The sequence below is a fragment of the Vicugna pacos genome, chromosome 17 (genome assembly GCF_048564905.1).
Source record: "Vicugna pacos chromosome 17, VicPac4, whole genome shotgun sequence".
In the NCBI taxonomy this organism is placed as follows: domain Eukaryota; kingdom Metazoa; phylum Chordata; class Mammalia; order Artiodactyla; family Camelidae; genus Vicugna; species Vicugna pacos.
This window is the reverse complement of record NC_133003.1, coordinates 13,194,203-13,215,682: the sequence shown is the minus strand read 5'-3', so window position 1 is coordinate 13,215,682 and position 21,480 is coordinate 13,194,203. Positions and strand designations below refer to the sequence as shown.

The window sequence follows — 21,480 nt, the reverse complement described above, 5'->3', positions numbered from 1 at the left end:
ATTCTGAAAGATCAGAATTACAGTTGGTTAGGTTCCAGGGACTAGTCATTTGATTTCACCTGACTCAGTAATTAATGCTCCAGCGCTATTAGCTGAATGTGAACAAGTTTAGAGTTACATTTAATTTAGTCAACTGTTAGTCTGTGGTCAATTTTTTTTCTTTATTATTTTTTACAGTCTTCATAAGACATAGCTCTTGGGATAACATTATGAACTCTTTATTCAATTTCTTTTAATTATAAGTAGTTTTTCATATTAACAAGATACAGAGGCTATTTCATTTAATTGTTTTTTTCTCTTCCAGTTAGAGTAGTGAAAGAAAAAAAAAAGAAATTTTTTGCAGTGAGCACAGAATTATAACCCAAATCTTTTCAAAAGCAATACACTGTCACTTTAAACTACATCTGTAATAAAGTAAACATTTCTTCCTGCCTTGCAGAAACTAACATTCAGAATGAAAATAATGGATGAAAGTCTGCTTTTTAGCTGACCTCCATTTCTGTTTAAGCATACTTGCTTATTTTTGCCTTGGTGTAATGAGCTCTCTTGGTTGTATGTTGATTACATTCTCCAAGTGGTCAGACATACATGAACCTGTTCAAATAAAAACATTGCCAGGGTTATTTCTGCTTTCTTTCCACGTGAAGCATGTGACTGCCCCAAACTCCACATTTGAGCTTGAGTGGTCCACAGCTGCTTGCTGTAGTGAAGGTGCTGCTGTGCTCTTAACTGATTGTTCTTTGCTCGGTTGTTCTGATAGACAGCCCTCTGTTCAGTGATTAACTCTCCATGTGCTTTCTCCTTTACCAGGAAGATTCGGAAAGGGCCAGGTATTCCCACCGGTCCAGTCATCGTCGTCCTTATCTGGTTTGTAATAACCTACAAACTTGCCTCTAGTACTTTTCCTCATCACCTGTAGTCACCCACAGGCCTTTACTATGTTTGTTTTTATTTTTATCAGGGAGTTGAGGATACATTGTCCATTCGAAGTTTTGGCAGTCACAGGGTTGGTATTTTAAGTTATTTACACCTTGATTTCAAATGTTGTATGTATTGATCTTTCTGCAACACATTGGCTGAACAGTGTGACAACGTATATATCTCTGCCTTTTTTTAAAAAATAGAAAGTAGTGACAAAGTCCTTTCATTGGAAAGTGATGCTGTCTCTCAAATTATGGCTAAAAGTAAATCAGTTCTAAAATCATTGTAATTTTCATCTATTAACATATATATTTACTCTTTTTCTATAAAAAGACCTTTGATTTTGGAAAATCATCACAAAATAATAAGGTTGATTTTACAGAATAACATCTGCGTGGTTCTAACTTTCAGATTTTTCCTACTTTCATATTTTTTAAAATGACAATTTATTAAATAAATAAAATTTATTATTTTGGGGTTTGAGTGACTGATTATAGTTTTATGACATGGAGAAACTGAGCTGCTGATTTTAAAAATGCCTGTCTTGTCATATTTATAGAAATTATCATGCTTCAACATTTTGATTACCATTTTGTAGTGTGTCCCAGATTTTTAGCATACATTGTTGTAGATCAAGATAAATGAGAAGTTGCTCATTAAAGTCTTGTTTGTTGTGCCAAGACACTGATCTCTCTCTTCTTGAGGAATTGTGCTTTAGATCTTAAAACAGTACTTTTAATTTGCACATTGATATTATTGTTTTTATATTTACATCTAGATTTTTCATCGGTGAAATTATCTTTCTTGTGAAGGTCTATATTTGTTAATTTTTCCAAAGTCTACTGGTTTCTTCCTATCCTATATAGTGTATGAAAATACACTATAATGAACTGAGTGTGTTCTAATGTACTAGTTATTGATGTGCTTGTGTTCTTAAATAGTCTTTTGCTCTGGTTATATTTCTTATTGGTGAATGTAATCTACTGTCTTTTTAGAGTAAGTTAGTAAACTCGTTCTTGAATCATAAATATGTCGACTAATTATAAAAGTATAGATTTATAAGAATATTAAAAATCCTTTATGGAAATCTAATCAGTAGTTTAAGAATAATTTTTCAGGAGAAAAACTTTAAGTAATGGATTTGTCACGCTTCTCCCTGGAGATGTTTTGGTCTTTTCTCTGTAAGTACTTTGAAAAGAATTATATAGGGTGTTAGTCAAACAAAGCTTAAAAGTTGAGGCTTGAGGGCTTTGACAATAATCCCATCTCCCCTCTTTTTAAAAATGTATGGCTTTTCCCTTTACTTTTCATTGCAATGTTCACAGTGTGATATTTCAGACAGTTGTTATCAAGCTGGTTATTTGTAAATTTGTGTGGGAAACTTGATTATATATTAGTTAACCTGATGGTATAGCCATCCAAGTTCAACCTTTTTTTGGAGCCTTTAAAACAAATCTGCAAACAAACAAAAAAGAAATCTGAAATTGAATAAATAAGGAATTGTTTACCCAGGGTATCAATAAAGTAATGAGGTTGATTTTCCTCTTATGTAAATTATATCATTAAATAAATTTAAGGTATAACTAGAACTCTCACCGTAATTTATTTCATTATGATAATTATGAAAATTTGTTATTACGGGTAAAAGAGTAAAGCTCCTAATATTAAAAAAAAATCAGTATGTGAACTTAAAGATTAATAAAAATTTTACACTGTAGAGGAGACATTAGTACTTTACTGTGTCTGAGTGTACGTTTAGCCCACTTTAAATATTTAGACACCTGGAAATAAATCTGAAAGCTCACTAATAACATTGCTTAAAAGAAATTTAATTGAGATATGTTTTTTCTTTTTTTCTTTCAATTAAATAATACTGGGAGTTCTAAGTTTTCATCAGATTATTTCTTTTTAAAATAACTTTACCATCTACATTAAACTGAATAAGTTGACAGCGTTTGTTCTCTGTAAAAACAAATGTGATGGCTTAAAACTCTCACCTAAATTTTATTGGTGTTTGCTGTATTATTTGGGGGTTTTGGTATTTTTCTGGCAGTTTATATATATATATTTTTTAGCTTTTTAACATTTTTTTATTGATTTATAATCATTTTACAATGTTGTGTCAAATTCCAGTGTTCAGCACAATTTTTCAGTCATTCATGGACTGCCAGTTTATATTTTTAAACTTATGAGCTATATATTTAAACGTCTAACACTTCTGGACCTTGTATTTAGTATATGAAGTTTAATAGTACCTGGATATGAAACAGTTGTATTTATGGTTTTATGCCACGTTCCTAGGACTTTGATCTTTCCTTCTGTGAGATTAACTTTCAGGTACTGCTTTCTTTAAAGGTATCCTGCCAGAAGCTATTTGGGCTGGAGATAGTATCAGTGCTATAGAGAATCTGTATAAAAATAAAGAGAGCAAAGATAGTTCAAGATTATGAATGGCAGATTTGGGGAAGGAAAATTAAATCAAAACCATGAGTTTAGAATGGAGAGAATCTGTTTCTTTAAAAAAAAAATCTACCATTAAAAAAAAATCTTATAAATGCTTGGTCACTACTTTATATAATGAAATACAAGAAGACTATAAGGTAGAGGTCCAAAATTAGAAAATGAGGTGATCTTGCATCAGAGCAGTAGGGATACACTGCAGTTTTTCACTGGTGGAGATTTTTACTATTGTTTATATCAGTTCCTATTTATATATCAATGGCCTTAGTATAATTTTAATGAATTTAATTTTAATACGCTTGCCGGCTTTGTGTTTTGTCATTCACTACTGTTTAATTCCATGGATGAACCCATCAAAGGACATAACTGGGACACACTGGAGCAGAGCCAGTACACCCAAAAGGAAAGACATCATGGTGTGTAGCCCAGAAAGATGTGCAACTTTGGTATTGTGCATTCACTGTTGACTCACAGAGTTCTGGGGGCTTGAGTAATAGGTACATTATGACAGAAATTAGCACTTTGAATTTTGTTTCTATAATCTGTTTTTGCACTTTTAGCAAATTTTATTTCCAAATGAAAACTTTGAGGCATCTTTTTCTGAGAGTTAAACATTGTTTTTAATAGATTATAGCAGCAAACTTCTAAATGTTTTGTTTAGCTGGAGCCCTTAATGTTTTCAGTTCTCCCTCCTTTGATGAAATCATTTGTTTTTAAACAACAGAAATACTAACTGGTGTGTGTTAGGGGGATTCTTTTTGTTTATCCAGTTGTTCTAGTAGCAATTGGGGCGTCCAAATAATGGATTTCCCTACCAGATTCAGCAAATTTTTTTAATCAGCTGAGCTCTGCATTATATTTGGAAAAGGAAAATCAAAATAGCTCCATTTCAGTACAGCTTGTTAAATCCTGTGCCTTTGCAAAATGCCCTTGGTATTAAGAGAGGATGAGAAGAAATAAGACATTACCATTCTCTTCAGTGAACTTATTTCATGCAAGAATGTGTGGCTTGAATAATACATGTTTTGGTCTTTTTTTTTTTTAAAGGATATTTTGTTAACTGAAGAAAGATGAAAGTGAAATTTCTATGGAGAAAGAACTTTATTTTCAGGGAAATGTCATTCAACACGGTGACATTTTACCATTGCACATTATTTACCACCAAATGCATACCTTTAGGCACTTAATAAAATTTGGATAAACAAGGTTTTTTTATACATGTAATAACACTCTTTATTGCTTGTCTTTTACTTATAGAATATATTTTGGAGGATTTCTGCAATAACTGAGCTGTTAAAATAGTGCTGGATTTTTAATAATTTTTTTTTTAATTTTCACTTTTTCTCCTCTTTATATTTCTGGTTTTGGAAATACAATCAACTTCCACCTTTTTCTGAAATCCAGTATGATGCTGTCAAGGATAGATCATCAAGATTTTCATCATTAGTATGTAGTGCATGTCTTTGTGTTAAGTGTAGAGTTTTACTTTGTAAACACCTGATGATGTTAGTCGTAGATAAGACTAACTCTTTCACAGATTTGATGGTGAAATGTGTGACTAACAAAGCAGAATCTGTTGTTCTGCAATTGTAGCACAACTTAACATTTGAATAATTTTTCTCTTAGAATTTCAGGATCATATAAAAATTTTTTGCTTCTCTATTCAGGACTAAGACTGGTAGTAATCTCTTTTCTTAAAATGATGAGCTACCCAGCTGACACATACTCATTGCCCTGGAAGCCCCGCTTGTAGCAGTGTTTTGATACACACTGAACTACAACAGTGCAGGCCCTACTGTGTTTCATGTCCTGGGTCACAGGATAGCAAGTGTGAAGTTGCTAAACAGAAAGCATCCAGCAGTGACAAATGACATCTGAAACATCACTTATGTCCACTCATTTTTTTTCTTGATTTGTTTTTTATGGTGCATCATTTTGGCCAAGGAAGTTTAGTTAAAACATGTTTTTTGGAGGTTAGTATGTCAATAGATTGCCTGAGTTTCTAGACCATAGAGACAGCCCTTAAATGTCCAGGATAATGTATAAAAGAAAACATACGCATTTTCAAAAAGGAAAGTAAGCTTATAATCATTGATTCAGGATCTAGGTGTGCATGTCAGATGATTTGCCTAGAGCACTCTTTTGATAGGTAGGACACTTCTGGCCACACTGCCTCATTTCGGCGAGCATACCTAGATTGGATTTCTTGTCTACCCTTGACCTGTTGAGTAATGTTGCTGTCCTGTATCCCCTCACATACATTTGGCTCTGTACTGCTTGGAGAAGCTATGTATTGAGACAGTGCTTTCTTCAAAGGACTTGCGTGTCAGGTTACTGTCTAATAATGCTGCTGCTGCTGCTCAGGCAGTGCGTACCATGTTGGCTGTTTCCCTCTGAGCAGCACTTGCTGTGGGACCACTAACTTTGGCTAAGAGTACTGTCTCGGGCAGTTCAGCGTTACGTTCTTTGTTCTCTCAGTCTTGTTTTGGTTGATGCAAAGGATGGCTTTTTGGCCTTTAGGTAAGGAAGACTGTGGAAGAAAGTGATCTCTCTTGTCCCCCATAAAGAAGATAGATTCAAATGAGGTGTGGGGTGAAGGTTCCCACAAATATTCCGCCTGGATCAGAGTCCTAATTTAAGTTTTCTAGTTGACTAGACCCTGAGCTGGATGCCATGGGGAGGTGGAGGGGAATGCAGGTGTGTAGGGAGGCTGTGTATCTTAGCCAGCCAGGTGCAGTGAGTCACTTACTAACAGATGGAAATAGAGTGCATGTAGACTACTCTCTATCTCACACGGACCTTTCTGTGTATGATTTTAAGATGATCTTGATTAAATTAGGTTTAAAATTTCACTGTATGATCATTAAAGTTAACTTCAGCTATTTACTTCCAGAATCATTCTTACAGTCACTCTTATGGAATGAAGAAGAGATCTTCTGGTTCTCATAAAGACCCACTGGTTAGTTCTGTTGTGTCTCATCACTGTATCTTGTGCGGCTGTAAAATTCACTGATTACTTTTAGGAAACTTAAGAATTATGATTGTGTTGGTGTGCTTCTAAGACATTATTGAAACTTGATAATACACTGAAACACAATTTATGAGAAAGTTATTTAAAAATAATTTCGTTTTTATTTACAGGATTTGATATCAAGTTAATATATGCTAATCCCAGTGGCTAGAATTAGGAAAGTGTCACATGATCTTTGTTAACAACGTGTTTTTATTTATGAACTGTCCTTTGGAGGAATATGCCTTCAGAATAGGTTTAGTAGGATTCTTATCCTTATTTTAGAAATTTGAATTGATTTAATTTTGATATTATAGGCAGTATCAAACTCACATATAGGTTTCATTCCGAATGTTTGTTTATAGATCGAATTTTGGGAACTTGAAATTAATTTTCTAGTACAAACAATGAAGTATGTGATGGCAGAGTTCCCATGCTGTCTTGCAGAAAACTCTTTAACTTATAATTAAACTGCAGAACTAATAGTGCTCTTCATTCTGGCAGACCTTGCTGAACAACATTTCTGTGGAGGGAAAAATGTGTAGAATGCCCATTTGGGATGCTGGGAACACCTCTTTCCTGTTAGGTTGCTACAGCAGTGACAGGTTACATGCAGCCCCAAGCTCCCTGCTCACTTAGGGTTCCTAAGAGAGGGGCTCTGACCATCGCTGAGGTGGAGAGAGGGCTAGGGGTCTTTGGCTGGTAGAAATGAAGAAGGAGGAGAGGATGAATAGAGAGGACATTAGTGAGAGGTCCTGGAGGGGGAAGTATTGGGAGCTCTGGGGAGAGGTGAGTCACAGTGCCTCGTGGAGGGTGTGGTGCAGAAAGGCAGGGCCAGGAGTGGCAGGGGTGGGGTGGGAGTGGGGATGTTCTGGTTCGATAGTGTCAGCAGTGGAGGAGCAGTCTCTCAGCGAGGGATTGTCTGAATTTCCTTAACCTGGAGTAAAAAGATGGCTGGAATTTTGTAGATGATTTTTTCCCCCACAAGCAATCCCAATATATAAAATTGTTTTTAATGTGGTGAAGATGAACCTACCATGGATGTTTTTGACCAGACCATATTTAGTGCATGCTTATACTCTCTTTGGTAATTTAATTTGATCAGTTTATTTTGATAAATAGTGGAATTAGGAGGAGTTTGGAAAAAAAGGACCATTTAATAATTTCTGTGGCATTGCCAAATGTACTATAAAAATGACAATTATTCATTTTTCCTGGACTTTTCTAGGTCATTTCTAAGTATGACATGAGAATAAATCCCTTACTATTTCCATTCCGTCGTTTGAGGTTTTATACTCTTGGTTTTAAAGTAAAAAAATTAGTAATGACTTTGCTTGAAAACAGTTAACCTTTAATATTAGTCTTTTTAGAGAGACTTGAAATAGTTGTTATTTTGATTTTTACTTAATATGATTCAATGCTTTAAAGTCATTGTTTTGGAGGAAAAGGCTTTTGGCAATATCAGATTTTGCCTTTGTGTGCTGTTAGGTTAACAACATTCAATCTAAGAAAACTGTGTTTGATTTTGCTTTTTACAGAGTGGCCTCTACTTTGACCAGAGAAACTATAGCAGTCTTAGAAACTATAGCAGCAAACCCACCTCTGCCTACTATACTCGGGTTTGTCGCAAGTTTTTTGGCTTTGTTATTTTATCCAACATTAACACGTTTCTAATCCCCTATTTTGCATTTTGACTAGTTAGAACTAATCTGTGAATGGCTGTGTTTATACTAGTTTGTGATAATTGAATTCATATAGTCTGTGTGAGTTTATCTTTAAATGATGAAAATATTGAATCACCACCATGTTTGTAAATGAGTACTTTTTCCCAATTTTTTTAATAAAAATATTTAACATACAAAAAACTTCAAAGAACTGTATAGTAACCATCCACGTACCTACTACTCACATTCTACCATTAGCATTTTACTGAATTTTCTCTATCATATAATTACATATCTGTCCCTCTCTTCATCCATCAGTCCGTCTTTTTGGGGGGCTGCATTTCAGAATAAGTTGTAGGTATTCATACACATCACAATGTATGCCCTTTTAATAAAAACTTGCATGTGAAAATTTATAAATGGGATGAGAAGAATGTAATTATTTGTGTAATGTTAGAATCTCTTGTTTTTACAAGACATTTGGCACACCATATATTTAAAAAACATTAAATATATGGCATACAGTACATTTAAAATAATTCACTTGTCAAAACCTACACACATAACTTAGATACTCTTATTCTCCATGTCTAACTGGGCTTGGTAAGAAAAGAAGTGAAAATTGTGTCTTCAGATGACATCAGGAAAAAGATTTAATTTCTTTTGAAAAAATGCCATGCCTTGTTACTGCATGGACTCATTGTGATCAGTACAATTTATCTGACTAAACTAAGGCACTTTGTCTATGGTTTGTTTTTGAAATACAGATTTTTGGTCTATTTGGGAAAGTATCTTTAGCAGTAACTCAGAGCTCATTTCCCCAAGAATCATTGTAAGTCCCAGGAGCTGCTGGGGACTGGGATGTGGCCACTGTTTGCCACACTCCCTGAGCCATGGCCCCTTTGTCCCGAGCATTTTCTCAGATGGCCATCCCATCTCCTACTATTAATCCTCAAAGACCAATAGGACTTAAACACATTTTTTGAAAACTCTTTCAGGTGTTTTTCTTTCTTATCCCTTAAAATTGGTATTCAAAGGATGTCTAACAATTTTTTTCTCACTTCATGTATCACTTAACTACCTTAAATACTTGGGAAATGCTAATGAATTATGGAATATAAAATAAATGTAGGTCTTCTGCTCTTATAATGGTGAGACCAGTTCTCCTTTTTTTCTTTTTCTTTCTTTTTTTTTTTTTTTTTTTTTTTTGCTTAATTTGTTTTGTTTTTGTTTCTTAGCAGTCTTCTTCCCTGTACAGCGATCCTCTGGCGACATCTAAGATTAATAGGGTTAGTACTTTCTGAGGAGTGTGTTGCATTCAGAGCTACCAGTTGCTTTTCTTTGGGTTAAATCATGCACTTTTTCCATAGGCCTCCCCTATTGCAAATTCTGGTCTGCTGAGGAGTGCCAGTCTGGTTTGTATTCTTCTCTTCCAACGTGTGTACCCCTGGTGGGGCCATTGTCATGGTGCTGACTCTGCCTTGACATCTTTCCTCCCAAACAGTCAAGGACACATGGCTTTAGTGCTATGTGTACTGCAGAATGTGCTGCCTGTGCTGCAAATACAAAACTTTAGGGTAGCAAAAATAAGCATATTCTCTTTGCAGTGGTAGATACTGCTGGCTGTTGGGAGGCCCTTGCTTAGAACTGACTTCCTATAGAGGAGCTAGATTTGCATGGATCCCACTATGCTTGCGTACTTTTGTGAGATGGCTGCCCATGCATGGGATGTCCCATTTTTTAGAGGGACAGCTGTGGCTTCGGCCATGTTAGTACTGAGTTCTGATGAAGCCAGCTGGCTAGAAAGCAAAAACAATAGCTCTGTGTCATGTGCAGGTTGTGAGTTGGTTACTTTCAAGCTGTTGTGTTGTGGCCTGTTCTAGTATAATGGAAACCTGAGGGTTTGTGCTTAATTTTGTCGTGACAGTGGGCAGAATGCTTTCTGTACTTCACTTTCTTTTCTGTTCTGTTTCCTCTTTTAGAGAATAAATTCATAAATGTTAGTTCTTCTAATTTGATAACATGATGATGAAAGGAAATGCTGTAACCAATAGTGCTTTTTAAATGAAGTATGAGCTTGAAGTTTTAATGAGACTGATGCAGGAATTTATGCATATGTAAATGAGTGTTATCAACCTTGGGAGGCTGTACACTTATACCATTCTTCAAAACTTTTTTTGGAACTGAGTACTGCAAAGAAGTTTTCAAAATAACTTTGATGCTGAATTGATAAACGGTATTTCCTTTGTTCTTTAGGTATCATTGTATGATGGTGGATTATATAACCCTTACGGTTCTCGCACTGTAAGTCTAACCAGGGGAGGTGGTGAGGAGGGTGATGTGTAGGTGGGCACAGTTTCCTAACAAAGAAAAAGCCATTTGATCTGACCTGTAATTACTCTACACACTGTGATCCATCAGCTTGCCAATTGTGACTCTCACCCAAGCTGTGAGAAAGCACCTGCTGGAAGTCCAGGCTTAAAGTGTGAGGGCAACATAAGTAGAGAAACCTCTTCTCTTGCTCATTAGTCCTCAGGCAGGGGGTGAAAATAGTGCTTCTCGGGCATCCCCTTTCTCCCCTCTCCCTCCTGCCGTGGGCTAGTGGACTTTGAGGGTGGGAGTGAGGCAGAGTTCCAGGACAAGAAGTAACAGTTACCTTCACCTGGGAGCCAAGGTAAGTTAGGTCAGGGTCACTAGTATATTCCCAGCTGGGCAAGGAGCTGATCATTATTGTAAAACTGTTCTTCTTGGAAACTTTATAGCCTTCTGAATACAGTTATTACTCATCAAGAACAAGTTCAGCCCGAAGCAGTCCTGTGGTGAGCTGTCTCATCTCTTTGCATGATTTATAGACACTTTTGGTTGTTTCATTAATCTGTACTCACAGTTTAGACCACTGAGGATGTGGTGTTTCACTCTTTTGTGCATGGTTAATGTTTTCCTTCAGTACACAAACTCAGGTACTAATTTATCCTAATTGGTAGTTCCTGTGTGAAGATAACGTAGCATGTAATTTCTTTAATGAGCCTGGAACCAGTGCCATTAGAATTTTTAAAAAATTTATATGTGTCATTTGTGTGGAACTTCTTGTCTTTGCAGTGGTGGTAATTCAGGGTATGAGTTGGCTGCCCTGTCCTTTCCCTTTCTCCTTTTCTCCTTTTCTTCTCTGCTTCCTACGTTGAACCATTTCACTTGCTTGCCAGTGTTTCAGGCAGTGGAGTGGAAGGAGAAGAAATAAAACAAGTTGACTTTAACAGATTGTTGCCTAAAACACAAAACTGGGACCATTTTAATCACCCAATTTTTCTGAAGTATTAAAACTTTTTTTTTAATTTATGAAAATAGTATTAGCTTAAGGAAAGTGCAAGGTAAAAATCCTCTGACACTGTCCCCCTATTTCCATTCCCCAAATGTGACCTCCATTCTTGTATATCCTTTCAGAGGTATTTTATGTATATACAAGTATCCTATATTTGAACAGTATGTTAATAATTCATATACATAGTGGTCCTCAACTTGTTTTCTTTACTCAGTGTATCTTTTCAAATCAGTACATAAAGATTTATTTCATTCTTTTTTTTTGACATTTAAAAGATTTACAAAATAAATAAATAAATAAAGAATTTTAAAAAGTAAACCATGTCTCTTAATATTTCCACTGAATGCCTCTTGGAGATAATTTTATGTCAGCACAGTTGTATGTTTTTTTTAAATGGCAGTGTATCATTCCATTACTGTCTAGGCTGTACACTTGAAAAATAACTCCCTTCTTGATGGACATTTAGGTTGTCAGTTTTTTTTCTACTACAGACACTTTGTAAAATGAACATGCATATGTAAGTATACTTTTGTGTACTTACATGAGTAGATCTGCAAGGTAACTTGCTAATCATGAACTGATGGAGATAAAAGAGTATATACGTTTTAATTAGTATATATGTATATATATATATATATATGTAGAGAGAGAGAGAGCCATATTACCCACCAAAAAGACTATATTTACGTTTTCAGTAACAGATGATGACTTTAGGAACAACCTTGTTATTCTTGACTGTGTCAAAATTGGAGAAATTATTAAGCAGTTTCTTAATGGTCAGCATAGGTTACTTTGTGGAATAGGATAGGTGAGCTGTGTGGACTTTCTTTTACGTATATGTTTGGCCCAGTTCTCCTGCTATTTCCAAGGGGCATTTATCAAGAATTCCACTCTTATAGTTAATGAAAAATTATTACAGGGATGTTTAAGGAGATAAAGGCTTTTTTACATAGGTAGAAAGTTTACTTTAACCCACCTGGGAATAAAATTCCACTTGGCATTTTTAATGTCCCAACTGTGATGGTCCCTTGCAAACAAAATTATAGTAATATTTTCAATCAAGTATAGAATCTTGTCCTTGTGATGCCAGAATGGTTTCTTAGTGATGTCAGAATGGAGGTAACCTACACATACTGAAAATGAGTCTTCCACTGCTGGTGAAACAGGAGGAACACTGTAGGGTGTTGTTAGAAATGTCTCCACCTGTTACATAGGAATAAAGAAAGGAAAATATGAATCATCGTTTCAGTGTCCTTGCTGGTAGGAAATTCTGTCTTTGACTTACATTATTTCACTTAGGAAGATTCTTTTATTCTCTCTCCCAAACTAAAGCATTTATTGACCCTTGATAGGATCCCAGAGGGCCTAGAGGTTTTTAAAAAGCATAAAGTCCCTCACTGGTTTAGCTAGTATACTTGTGCTCCCCCCTCTTTTTCCTTTAATTTAACTTAAGTAAAAGATAAAATTACTGTTTTATTCTTTGTACTTTTTGAAAATGTATTTTGATTTTTATTCATTCATTACGGCTTGAAACAGCTTTTTGGTTAAATGGTGCATAACAGATGGTGCCGATTTTCATGCTCATAGAGAGTATTTGTGTGCTTCCCAAAGCCTTACTTAGTGTGCTCACAGTCAGGCGAGACCTGTAGTGAAATTGCATCCTTTTCATTATCTGCTTTTACTATCTATAGTTTATCGACGATGACACTGCAAGCGTTGCGTCTTCTGGTCGAGCCAGTCGTGGGCGAAGGGAGAGTGTGGTGAGCGTGGTTTGCATGCAAACACGTACGATAAGTTGTAGAACTGCAGCTCTGTGTGATCACATGAAGTTGGTTGGAAAATGGAATTTGCACTTGACAAAATGAGTATTATCTTCAAATTTAGTTTATATGAATAATTTGCCTTCAGAAATGTATTCCCGAGAATGTATATTCTCCATGGGCTATGTAAGCTTTCCTGGTAACACGTCTTATATGCTAGTTGTTGTGTACTTAAGATTTTCACTTTTTATTCTTTGTTGCTGTTTTATGCATGTGCATGTGTGTGCACAATTCACCAAAAATTTTTTTCTCAAGCAAAATTAATGTTTCCACATTGTTTAAAACTCATTACTATGGATTACAAATAATGCTGCCATTTATTAGTTGTTTTCCTCACTGTGTATTTAAATTTAACCATTTTATACATCTTTTAAGGCCTGTGAATTTTTTAAGAGTTGCTGATGGCACAATTTAAAATTTTCTCATTAGAATTCAATTGTAGAGGTAATAAATACCTATGTTAGAATACAGATTATATGATTTCAGGTTATTCTTTTGATGAAGCAAGAAATTTCATAGAGAGCTGATGACTTTTTTGCTATACTTCAAAACTGATTAAAAAATTACATTGGTGAGGATGGTATGTCAGCTTAGAGTGAGAAAAAAAAGCCCAAAAAATAAGAGGTTATAATTCCTTTAACAAAAATAGAAAGTCATTTAGTACAAGCCATGTTTTATGAAAGATTGTAAACCCAAAGTTTTCATGAAGAGGAGCACCAAGAGTTGGCGAGCTTCATTGCCAGAAATTCAGTGATCTAATTAAGACAGTTGTGGTCCAGCCACATATGGCAAGCCAGTTAGTGCTCATACTTACAGCTGAGGAGAAGAGAAGTCCATGACACCTGAGCGCTCCTTGGAAAGTGATGGAGTGAAAAGGGCAGGGGCTCTGAAATAATGATGCCTGGGATGTGAACCATTTCTACAACCTCTTAGTTGTGTTAATAACGATTTCTTTATTTGTACAACAAGGATGTAATGACTGTCTTTGTGGGTAAGCTTAATATATGGATTAAATAACTATTAAAATTCTGACAGTGGGTACCCATATATTATTAGATAGATGTAAATCAAAGTTGTATTACTGTTACTGTGAACAAACATACCATTACTTGATCATATCAGCTTTTAGCATAATTCTAATTTCTAAGCCCTAAAGAAGACATCTCTGTGAATGGGCTTCCAGACTCCTTTCTGGAAGGGAAGAGTTTTTGAGCAAGGTAGTTAGAGTTGAGGTAAGGAATAGCTGATGAATGAGATTTTTAAAAATTCATTATTTATTAATTCAACAAATGTTTATGGAGGGAGTACCTATTCTATATTTAGTGCTGGGAATAATGTGGTAAGCCACACAGACCAGATGTCGGACTTCATGGGGCTTATATCCTTGTGAAGGAAATAGAAAATAAACTGGTAAAGAAAGGGACAAAAAGAAAGAACCCAGGAAAGGAAAAGAGAAAGAAGAGGACAAGCAGGTGATATGATAGAGGACACTGAGTGGCGTGTGTCTGGTGTGTCCCTTTGCGTGGGGTGATCAGAGGAGGCTTCTCCAAGTGAGGTGACCTTTGAACTTACACTTGAAGAGCTGGGAGAAGAGCTTCTGAGGTCAGTGCCCGAGTCTAAGGCGGGAAGAGGCGAGGTGTGTCTGGGGAACCAGAAAGAGACCAGTGTAGTTCTTTCGTTATTTTGTTCTGCAATTCCTGATCTTGAGGAATATGAAAAAGAGAGAACTGGGTAAATTGGGTAAAAAGTGCAGTAAATACTATGCAGATAGTTCTGCATTCAGGATATATGTGCTTAACCTATTGATGGCTATAATGCGTTATAAAGTTGTGAAACGTAGTAGAGGCCTTAGGTAAATGCTGTCCTAGAGCCCCTCGTGATGAGGGCGATGCCAGTCCTCGGGCAGTAGAGGACCTCTGTAGCGCAGAACTCTAGTTAAGACAGATGATGAGAATATTTCAGGGAGCTGTGATTTCATTTAGGAACCCCTTTACATTTCTTTTTTACTTTCTTGAGAAGATAAATTGCAGCAGTTTCCTTGTTTTGTTACATGGTACTTCATCACAAACCGCTCCCTCCAAATCCCCCCCTCCATATGCCAATGTTCTTATCTTTTATTTCTCTCTTTTCTTAACTGTTAAAGCATCTCATTTTTTTCTGACCAAAAGGTTTCTGCCGCTGATTATTTTAGTCGCTCCAATCGTAGGGGGAGTGTCGTTTCCGATGTGGATGACGTCAGCATCCCAGATTTGACCAGCGTGAGTGCATCGCATGGGGACTCATGTCTCAGGCTTGTGACTAACAGCTAACACAGTAGCTATTTTAAAATTAGGAACTCAGTTTAGTGCCCAGGAAATATTTATTTGAACACACTAGCATAAAATAACAGTTTTTTTTAAATATACATATTGATAAGTTCTGATTTTTTAAAAAACTTTCTTCTGTGGAAAATTTCCCCCATAGAACCCATCAGCAACTTCAACAGTTATCAATATTTTGCCAATTTTGTTTCATCTATTTCTCCCTTTTTCCCTCCTTTTTTCCTGAATTGTTTTAAAGCAAATCCCATTCATCACATCATTTCCCAATAAATAGTTCAGTTTTCATCTCTAATTGAGAATTTTTTCATATTTACTATACTATTATCTTACCTAATTGAATAAAAAATAATTCCTTAAAACCGTCTGATACCTAGCCCCTATTTAGATATTCCTCATCAGTCTTAAAATCCTCCCCCCTGTTTTTAGTGAATCTATAAACTTATAGGTAAATTTTGAACATTGAACAATAAAATCCACTACTTAGTAAAGTGGTGCTAATTTATAGTAACTGGGAAGAATCTGAATAGACTTTGAACTTTTGGATTATTGCGTTGTTTTGAAGGCATGCCTAGCCATTGCTTTCACTTTCAGTGGGAACTGAATTTAGGAAAGTTTGTCCAGTAGTAATGCCTTGAGGCATTTACCTTAATGAAGGAACTCAAACCAGCAGGTATTTACCTGCCTTGTGTATCTAACAGCTTGGCTTTCTGTCTGACACCTTCTCCTTGCTGCTGGCATTGGTGGTGGTTTGCCCTTGGACCAACTCTGTCCTGATTATCAAGCACTTTGAAGCAGATGAGGCAGTGTTTCTTAACAAAAAAGTTAGAAAGTTTTTTAATGAAGAAAAAATTATTAATATTTAACACATCACTGATTGTATTTAAATAACTGTTTCTGAATGACTTTAATCCTAGAAAATGATTTTAAGCATGGTTCTTAAGTGTTCCAGATTGCTCTCTCTCAAAGCTGGCTGACATCTTGTGTTGGTTGGGTCAGATCAAAGAATCTGCATATGAAGTTAGAAGACTGGCTCCCAAGTCCTTCCCCTGAAATATTGCCCATTTTATTAATTTGCTTAGTAGCCTGTTTTTTTTAATAGATATAAACAGTTTAATTTATTGTGTATACCTTTTCTCTTAAAACCTTTGAATTCTCTTAGCCTCTAATATGATGTCTGAATTGCTGAGTATGTCCTCCTTACATTTATTTCTTGACTATTTTAGTAACTGCACAGAAGTGAAACAGTTGACAGTTTTTAAAAAGTCTTCCCCTGCCTCTACTAATTAGATAAAACTCTTTACCCAAATAGTTATTTTGACTTATCTACATATTTTAAAATAACAGTCCTACCTATTTAAGGTATATAATGTAATGATTTGATCATATATGTATGTAAGCACTTGATATACATATATATATGTCAAATCATGCTGTATACCTTACAACATAAGCAAAAGGTTGTTTGTCTAGAGCAATGGTTGGCAAATCTGGCCAGCCCCCTGATATTTTATAGCCTATAAGCCAATGGTTTTTACATTTTTAGATGGTTATCTAAGTACCTATGTAATATTCTTAATTTTGCCTCTTGGCAAAGCCTAAAATAACATGCCAGTCGCCTCTCTAGAGCAAAAAATTTTCTCTAATATTATTTCTTTTAAAGGGTATACTGTAATTCAACTCACTGTAGACAAATGAAAAGTGGACCTGGTGCTGGTAAGGTCTCTTTCCCCCTACACACACTTTTTAAAAAGATAAACTGAAAGTCTGCATTTTTATGTGAAATATCCTGATTTAAAAATACTGACAATGAATTCAAAATTTTAAAAGGTACTTTCTGGCTTCCCCATTGTGGGTTAAATACAAATATACAGTCTGCTAGATTATAACCTCTGAGCTAGAAGGTGCTGAAAAAATGCCAGGCCCTGATTTGGCAAGTCTCTGAATACCGTGTGGTTGGTCTAGCCTCTTGTCTTTTCTTCTGCGTTGTTTTCCTTTCTGTTCCATAGGTCAGGCTAGAGTAAAGGAAAAGGATGTAAAGGTGCTAATAACTTCTGTTTTACTGGTTGTTACTAACTGGACCGTTTCTGAATGGACACCTCGGCCAGTTTTGCTTTAGGAGATTATTGAAAGTAGTTCTTCCCTTCCCTTCTGTGGTGGGGGAATGAGATATTCTGTTTTCTAGTTTTTTTTTTCCCCCCAAACAGAATTTTTGAATAGCATTATCAAATCAGTATATACATATAAATTAGAAGTTAACAAAGGATTAGAAACCAGTGACTATATTGAACAAACTATGTTGTAAATATTTCATTAGATTATAATTTTGTACCTTTAAAATAAAGTTTATTCAACTGCCTTAATATAATACTTTCATCTTCTGATCACACATCATATAAGATAGATGATACGGTTGACAAAATGCCATGTGCTGTAAGTGGCTACACATCAGATACGCATAGCTCAGTTATATCAAATCTCCAATATCCTTTGAAGAAAACATATAATTTGGAACAAAATGCAAGTCTTTATTTCTAAACAACTCTTTGAAATGATGGTATTAAAATGTATTCACAAACTAAAATGCTCCATTTCCAAGCAAAAAGATTCAGTTTGTATCGTGCCATTTTAGTCAGGTAAGATGATCTGTCAGACTAAGTAGCCATATGCTGAAACTAAGGTCAAAGAGCCTTTAAATCAGAGAATAAGAAATATCTTTCTTTTAAGAAGAAACAGTTTCAGAGATTTGACAAGATAAATATTCTACCTTGTCTTGGTTTTTTTGGAGGGGAGCAGTTATTAAGTTCATTCATTCATTCAGTGGAGGTACTAGGAATTGAACCCAAGACTTCATGCATGCTAGGCATGCACTCTATCATTGAACTATATATACCCTTTTAAAGAGAAACAATATAATGTCAAGAGTGTAGCATTTTCAGATGTCCCAGACATAAATAAGGCAAAGGCATTTATCACTGAAATTTGAAATTCTTAAAGCAGCAATAAAGTTTGCCATCATGTACTCTTCTTTGCACATTTAGTACGAGTATGAAATATTATGAGCCTGTTAACTAATTTTCAGATCCCAGCTATCAAGGAAACCCTTTTCTTGATTGGAAAATTATCTATTTAATTATTTAAGAATGTAATGGCATAATACTTACTTGAAAGTTTTATGAGTATAGTAGGTTAGGGTCAATATTCATGAGCCAGTCCTGAGGGCTATACTCAGAAAAAAAAAAAAAGCCTTGTTTCTGTTTTGTTGTTGCTACTGTTGTTTTATAATTTAGTTTACTATTGTGTTGAGCCACCTTTTTTTCTTAGCAATTTGATGACAGTGTTTTTCCTATCTCAGTTTAATTTGCTTATTTTACAGAATTGTGACTACATAGCACATGCAGCTTTTGTTTTCTGACTTTTCGTATTAGTGCATATTCATTTCTTTCCATGTTATTCATTCCCAACAATTTTTTAAAAACAGCTGTAGTCACCATGTTTTGTATTAGATCCTTGACCATTGATCTGATAGCTGGAAGTTTATCCCCTTTTACCAACATTTCCCTCTTTTATGCCTCAGTATATTAAACATGATTATATTTTATTCCACTTAAAATCCTTTTCAGGATCTGGTGGACTCTTTGAGTCATCATTTTGAATATTAGCTTGTCACTTCTGTGTAGCTATGTAGACCTCCTGGGGCTTTTAGAAGACCAGGTTTCAACTAGCTTTTTGTCTAAATGAAAGACTGCACATAACGGCATGAGCTGAGAAGTGGGAACTGAGGAGTCTCTGGCCAAGTCCTTGCAGCATTTTTGCTGCCTCCACAATCCCTGAAGTTTGGCACATGATCAGCTTGGGTTGCGGCAGTTGGGATCTGTTAGAAGATAGTGAAAGCAGTAGAGACAACATTGCGGTGGACTAGGTCAGTGATGCAACCTCTGAAACGTAAGATTGTTCCAAGGTGCCTGTCTGTTAAAAAATGGGTGGGTTTGGGGGTCATTCGTGTGAGAGGGGGATAAGAGACAGAATTTCAAATGGACCTGGAGGAATGTTTCTGAATGTTCTGCTTGTTTTTCTCTTTAACTCATTAGTAGAAGAGAATTGGAAGATACTCTGAGGAAAACAAGGCAATTTATTTAGATATAATATTTCTTTCACTCTGGGAATAAAATAGTCAATACTAGGCAATATACTTTACTAGGACAGATGTAAGGAAGATAATTCCTTTTTATGGCAATAATTGCCCATATTAAGAACTATTGTCATTGCCTGTTTGTTTTAAAACATTTCATATGTGGTTTAAAAAAATCAGAATGAACTAAAATCAATTCCTTTTTAAGAGTATTGCAATAATAAGTAGCAAAAAGAATTGAAAGTCTGAGATAACACTTATATTCTAATTTAGTACTTATAATAAAAGATGTTTACCGAGAGAGAAAATGAACATGTTAAATGTGGGTGATAAAAAAAAAAACTTTTCAAGTATGAGGAAGTTAGAGTGAAGAGATCTGAAGTGAGCCAGAATTAATGATGTTCTGTGTTTTAATAATTAACTGAGAAAGGTTTTCAAATCTCTTCTCTAGACTGGGCTGGGAGGGTTGGTCTAGGAGTTGGAGTCTGAGTATATTGCCATTAAGTTAAATTTCTCTGTGACCTTTTCCCCTCCAGTGGTAATTAGGATAGTATATACAGGGAAATGATGTGAAAAATTCACCAAACTGAGATCTGGATCCAGCTCTTGACATTTAGTAATTCTTCATCCTCAGCAAGTTCTTTCACCTCTGAATTTCTCTTTCCTCAGCTATAAGGTCAGGGTCTTAGATTAGACCTTAAGGGTACTTCCCTTCTTGAAACAACAGCTAAAACAACTGTAAGGCCTATCAGTAGAAGATAAGATAGCTCAATTATGGTATGTTCAGGTAATAGGATACTATGCAGCTATTTAAAATAAATGAGGCGAGTCTATAGTACAGTTGGGGTATAATTCACTTATTCATTCATCCAGCACGTTTTGAGTCCTTCTGTATGCCCGGTGCTATTCTTGGTGGTATACAGAAAAGAGCATACAGACATAGAGCTTACATTAAAGAGAGAGATCAGACAGTAAATAGATTAATATCTTGGGGTCAGGGAATGATAAATGCCACAAAGAAAAATAAAGTACTTTCTCTAATCTCTATAGCTTGGTAAGGGGAAAAAGAAGATACAGAATGTATTCGGGACACTCCTGTTAGAGTTTTTTTAAAGAATTCTTGGAGGGAGAATTGGAGGTCAGGGTATGGTATAGTAGGGAGAGAGGCTGACTTTGCATACCCCTTTGTGCTGTTTTTTGTTTTTTGTTTTCCTTTTTGCTATGGGTGCATATATTACTTAAAAAGCAAAACCGAAAACCAAACAACTGAATCCTTAATGCTGTGGGAAAATTTTTTTGACGATATGTTTAATATGTTCTAGTCCAATCTGAATTCTTTTGGCTAAGTGTGCTAGTCTTATCTATGTGTCCTGTGTCCTAATAATGTTTAGATAATAAAATTTTTTGGCTTTTGGTTTTATCAGAGTTTTCCTTTTGATGTGTACAAGTCTTTTTAAATTAACATTTACGGTGCTGAAACTTAAGCTTGTATACAGTTTTCTTTAATGTGTTTCAAATACCATGAAAAGAATATCTATGAAAAGTTCTAAGTTTTTTCATAAGGACATCGTGCTTACTCCATGTCTTCCTTAGATAAGAATTAAAGTTCTTAACATTTTGTCTTATGTGTCCCAACTTTTATTTCAGTTTTAGTATGTTTACTTTTAGGTTCCAAATATTAATTGAACTTGGAGAACTCAGATGAGGTCGCTTCTTTTTTTCCCCTAAAAAATCAAAATGCTAAGCATCTTTCCTGATTTTTATCTCTGTTCTTTTCTAGTTGGATGAAAAATCTGACAAGCAGTATGCTGAAAATTACACAAGGGTGAGTATATA

General features: G+C 35.3%; 1 protein-coding gene and 1 long non-coding RNA gene across 8 annotated transcripts in view; one reads left to right on the top strand and one right to left on the bottom strand.

Moving 5' to 3' along the window:
• LRRFIP2 (LRR binding FLII interacting protein 2) overlaps positions 1–21,480 on the top strand; it is a 99,500-nt gene that overhangs the window by 42,517 nt on the left and 35,503 nt on the right. For 6 of the 7 annotated variants that reach the window (XM_072940981.1, XM_072940979.1, XM_072940980.1 and 3 more), the window contains exon 4: positions 21,425–21,469. In XM_072940981.1, coding sequence (XP_072797082.1) covers positions 21,425–21,469 — 45 coding nt within the window. Of the gene's footprint in view, positions 1–810; positions 868–961; positions 1,007–4,785; positions 4,828–6,274; positions 6,341–7,929; positions 8,011–9,293; positions 9,345–9,425; positions 9,471–10,311; positions 10,360–10,817; positions 10,875–13,065; positions 13,135–15,362; positions 15,453–21,424; positions 21,470–21,480 lie in introns of all 7 variants that reach the window. The other variant, XM_072940985.1, reaches the window with a different exon arrangement.
• On the bottom strand, positions 11,065–12,437 carry LOC140686712 (uncharacterized). Its single transcript, XR_012060528.1, has 3 exons — positions 12,351–12,437; positions 11,916–11,951; positions 11,065–11,250 (listed from the first exon to the last, which is right to left on the bottom strand). It is a non-coding gene; the product is annotated as an uncharacterized lncRNA (long non-coding RNA).